We start from the raw sequence: 2500 nt of genomic DNA, 5'->3' as shown, positions 1-2500 counted from the left end.
AAACAATGGCTTTTACAGAGGGATCAGTTTTCACATATAAATCTGCTATCAGAACTACGGCTGGAGTCGAATGACTGGTTTAACTATCTACGTATGGATGAAGAAATGTATCGGAACCTCCTGTCACTAGTTACACCTTTCATAGAGAAGCAAGATACCTGTATGAGAAAAGCCATTAGTCCCAATGAGCGCTTAACTGCAACTCTCAGGTTTTTAGCAACAGGAAGAAGCTATGAAGATATGAAGTTTTCAACAATAATTTACCCCCAAGCCTTAAGTGCTGTAATACCAAAAACATGTCAAGCAATCTACAGGGCATTATATAAAAACTTTATGAAGGTAAGTACTTTATTGAAGTTGCCAAAAATGCGAAACCAGTGGAATGCAGTGTAAACAAAGAATATGCGCCATTGTAGTTTTACTTTTTCGTGAACCTGTCAACTGAAAAACCATATGAAAATAGGAAACTTAAACTAGGCTTTTGCATCGAGCTTGTCAGGTCAAAAAACATGATTGACAGTCTTAAAACTACATTGGATAAAAGGAACTGAAATATTCACTAGCAGACAGTGACTGAGACATCACGTCTGTTGTGAGTGACGAGTTTTGAGGGAGGTATTCAGGCTGGGGAAATGCACCTTCCAACTGTTTATTAGGCTTGGATAATGTCCAGTGCCTATTCAAGTTGCCAAGTTGAGCCTCAAACAGTACATCATTCATGAGTTTCACTGCATATAATCGCTGATCTTTTGCAACATGTCTAAGTGTTGTAGCAAAGTTCTTCCCCATAATATCAAAATCATCTTCTGGACGGGATGATTTAAAATGTTCTCCGATCAATGACAAAACAGCATCAGTCTGATCCACTTTGCGCTTTCGTTGAGGCTTCTTGCTTTTGGTTAATACACCAGATTCTGTACAGTTGGAGACTAATGTTGATTCATTGGTTTGACAGCTGGTACTAGCTTCCAGTGATGTCTTGGGTGTCTCGGGTCGACTGTCAGCCTCACATTCACTGATTTCCACTTCCTGTGAACAAGTAATGAAATTATCGTCAGTAACTTAGTACAGGACAAGTGTGGGGTTGGCCAGTACTGGCCTAATGCAATATCAGCGTATTTAGTAGTTTTTTTCTTATTGTTTCAGTTTCCCACGTCGGAAGAAGAATGGAGAGGTGTTGCAAAGGGATTTGAAGACAAATGGCATTTTCCTCACTGTTTAGGAGCAGTGGATGGGAAACACGTCCAGATCATTCCACCACCAGATAGTGGCTCATTTTATTACAATTACAAAGGCTACCATAGTTTGGTGTTGATGGGAATAGCAAATGCTAATTATGAGTTTATCATGTGTGACTTTGGTACAAATGGTAGAATCTCAGATGGTGGAGTCTTGGACAACACTAAATTTTATGATAAACTTGTTGGTGGTCTCTTGTGTGTACCTGTTGCAGAGAAAGTGCATAATAGTGAGAAAGTGCTACCCTATGTATTTCTTGGTGACGAAGCTTTCGCTATGAGAAAAGATTTTCTTAAACCCTTTAGTCAAAAAGACTTAACAGATGAGCGCAGAGTGTTTAATTATCGTCTGTCTAGAGCTCGTAGAGTAATTGAGAATGTATTTGGTATTTTGGCTGCCAGATTTAGGATATTTCACACAAAAATAAATTTAGGACTTCAGAACATAAACAGTCTTGTAATGGCTTGCTGTATTTTGTACAATTTTTTACGTATAACTTCCTCTGGTCATTACACACAATCAGAGTGCTTTGATGTAGAAGACACTGAGAGTGGTACAGATTCAAGTAACTTGGTTTCACTGAATATAGGACATAACAGACATCCTGCCCAGGATGCCAAGCAAGTTCGTGAAATGTACCTACAATACTTTAACAATGAAGGCAAACTTTCGTGGTAGAATCATATAGTGAGTGCAGACAAATAGTGTATATAAATATATAATGACATGAAATATAAAAGTGTTTTATTCACCTGTATTGGAGAGTCATCTAGAGTAGATACAGAATGACTTAGTAATTCTTGGTCTGACAGAAACTGCAGAAGGTTAAAGTACCACAGACGAGATGTTTACACATCTTCCGCACCACATCCAGATTTCTTGGAGGACACTACTTTCTTCAGTTCCCTTCTGTATGTACTGCGGATGTTATTTATCTTTTTAACTACTGTTTCTCTGTCTGCCTCTGGCTCCACTTCTCTCAGCTTTTTAGCAAGCCTTTCATATGCAGCTGCCTTTTTCTTTGCTTTTAATTCTCCATATTGACGGTTCACTTCGATATATATCAATGAAGTCCATGATAAATTCCTTTGAGTGATTACGAAAGTCAGACATCACTGCCAGTTGTTTACAGTAGCGCTACAACTGAAATCTGAGGAAATGGCGGGAACTCGCCTACACACTCACAGAGATGTCTGCGCAGACATAATATCAAGCTACAGTTGATTTTGCACAGACCTAGCAAATGGTCTGTGCAGACCAC

The 2500-nt window shown here is 38.9% G+C and overlaps 2 protein-coding genes across 2 annotated transcripts; one reads left to right on the top strand and one right to left on the bottom strand.

Moving 5' to 3' along the window:
- Positions 1 to 279: 279 nt before the first annotated feature.
- LOC143034319 (uncharacterized) lies at positions 280 to 1302 on the bottom strand. Its single transcript, XM_076200251.1, has 2 exons — positions 1291 to 1302; positions 280 to 1029 (listed from the first exon to the last, which is right to left on the bottom strand). The coding sequence occupies exons 1-2, from the start codon at positions 1300 to 1302 to the stop codon at positions 529 to 531; spliced, it is 513 nt and encodes a 170-aa protein (XP_076056366.1). The 3' UTR covers positions 280 to 528.
- Positions 1303 to 1314: 12 nt separating this feature from the next.
- On the top strand, positions 1315 to 1917 carry LOC143034318 (uncharacterized). The gene has a single exon (XM_076200250.1). The coding sequence runs from the start codon at positions 1315 to 1317 to the stop codon at positions 1915 to 1917; it is 603 nt and encodes a 200-aa protein (XP_076056365.1).
- The last annotated feature ends 583 nt before the right edge of the window (positions 1918 to 2500 follow it).

Source organism: Oratosquilla oratoria, chromosome 17 (genome assembly GCF_046742065.1).
Source record: "Oratosquilla oratoria isolate Oo_2021 chromosome 17, ASM4674206v1, whole genome shotgun sequence".
NCBI classification, from domain to species: Eukaryota; Metazoa; Arthropoda; class Malacostraca; order Stomatopoda; family Squillidae; genus Oratosquilla; species Oratosquilla oratoria.
This window is presented reverse-complemented; position numbering and strand designations above follow the sequence as displayed.